The 1,675-nt window shown below is 35.3% G+C and overlaps 1 protein-coding gene across 1 annotated transcript in view; it reads left to right on the top strand.

The window, feature by feature from the left end:
- Positions 1-879, top strand: part of LOC119587135 (semaphorin-2A-like) — a gene marked incomplete at its 5' end in the record, with an annotated part of 29,798 nt that extends 28,919 nt beyond the window's left edge. The window contains 2 exon segments of the mRNA XM_037935887.1: positions 112-183; positions 309-879. Coding sequence (XP_037791815.1) covers positions 112-183; positions 309-389 — 153 coding nt within the window.
- Between the last annotated feature and the right edge of the window lie 796 nt (positions 880-1,675).

Genomic DNA, 1,675 nt, shown 5'->3' with positions numbered 1-1,675 from the left:
ATGTTTTATATTATTTTTTTTTTTATGCATGTTTATTTTAGTGGATTAACCTTATTCATTAAAAATTCTTTTATTTTTTGAACCTCTGCTAAGTTGAATTTCATTTTCCAGGTGTATAGCGACTGGTGCCATGAATTTGAGAAATACAAGCTAGCCATGAAGACGTGGGAAAGGAAGCAAGCGGTGAGTTAAAGCTGTATGATTTAACAGGTTATTGATGAAATACATACATCTGTTATTTGGTAGTATATGCATGAAGATTTTCTTTTACCGCCCTAATATTCTATATGACCATCTTTTGCCTACAGCAATGTGCCAATAGGAATAACATCAGCCAGCAGAACAGCCATCCCAATGACATTTATCAGAGGAGCAATCCCTTCGTCTGATTACACCAAGAAAGTATAACTATTGTCAAGGAGTAGAAGGGTCAGGAATTCTCCTTCCTCGAGATGGTCTAGAATTTGCCTGGTATTTTTAGTTCAGCTACTTAAATTATTACTACACACTGGAAACATGTTTTGTGTTGACAATCACCATCTTCAGTGACAAGTGACTTCCTTTACAACAAGTGAATTCATTAGCTCTGTCACAGAGAATACTGCCAAAAACAGGCATGTAATAGTATTGATTTTTTTTTTTTTTTACCAATTGTTTGTTTCCACATTAAGATCATATGAAATTTTAATGTAATCAATCATGGTGCCACCAAAAAAATGGGTGCTAGCAAGAACTGGTGCCATGTGCACAGAAAATGATCTCTTACAGTATATCTTATGCTAAAGTTCTGACAGGCAACTTGACCCAAACTCCAGTAACAATCAGGGTACCATAAGCTATTGACTAATTCATTTTAATTTACCAATCTGGTAAAATCTTTAACTGTGAAGGAGTTCATTAGGATCTAGTCTTGCTCCTGGACAATCGCCTGTGGGCATTATTGCTTCTGCATTCAAAGAGCTTCAGTGAGCAGTGGATCTTAGAACTTCAAAATTTTTTAGTTACAAAGTGTATGAAATGAGCTGAGATGTGAAGTGGGGAGATTGAACCATGAGATATGGACTTCCAAACATATCCTTAGAGGAGGCCACAGTCCCCTATTCTTTGAGTGTGGCAAGGACACGCTTGCTAAGAAACAAGGACTCTCCAAGACTTGAAGGAATGGTGCATTACATTGCGAAAAAGGTTCCGGGTAGACTCTTAGAGTGGTGCAGTTTGCGAAGGAAAGAGGTTATTATTTATTTTCACTGTGTGTGTTTTGAAATCCAAAAAGAGTAAATATTTTGATCAATAACTCAAACAGCCTGTGGAAAAGAAAGTTATTTGTAATTGGAATTAGTATAGTTCACATAAATCAAGGTAGTAAGCTGTCAATATTGTAAAATTTAGCCTTCCTCAGGTTGAAAGGTCCCCAGGTTTGTAATGTATATTGTTAACAAGCATTGTCAGTCCCCTAATCCTGATATTTGTAAGCTTTTTTTAAACTACCTCTGCCTTTAAATGATTGTTATCGTTAAAAAAATTTAGTGAAGGACTAAGAATAAAACTAATATCAGGAAATCTCCATCCACATACTCAGAATATTTTGTGGTTCCTCTGAAATGAAATAGGATCACTTTTATGGAAGCATAATCAGTGAATGATGGTGTAGGGTTTAAAAATGTAAAAAATAATT

The sequence above is a fragment of the Penaeus monodon genome, chromosome 22 (assembly GCF_015228065.2).
Source record: "Penaeus monodon isolate SGIC_2016 chromosome 22, NSTDA_Pmon_1, whole genome shotgun sequence".
Classification (NCBI taxonomy): domain Eukaryota; kingdom Metazoa; phylum Arthropoda; class Malacostraca; order Decapoda; family Penaeidae; genus Penaeus; species Penaeus monodon.
The sequence above is the reverse complement of the archived record's forward strand: the minus strand, read 5'-3'. Positions and strand labels throughout refer to the sequence as shown.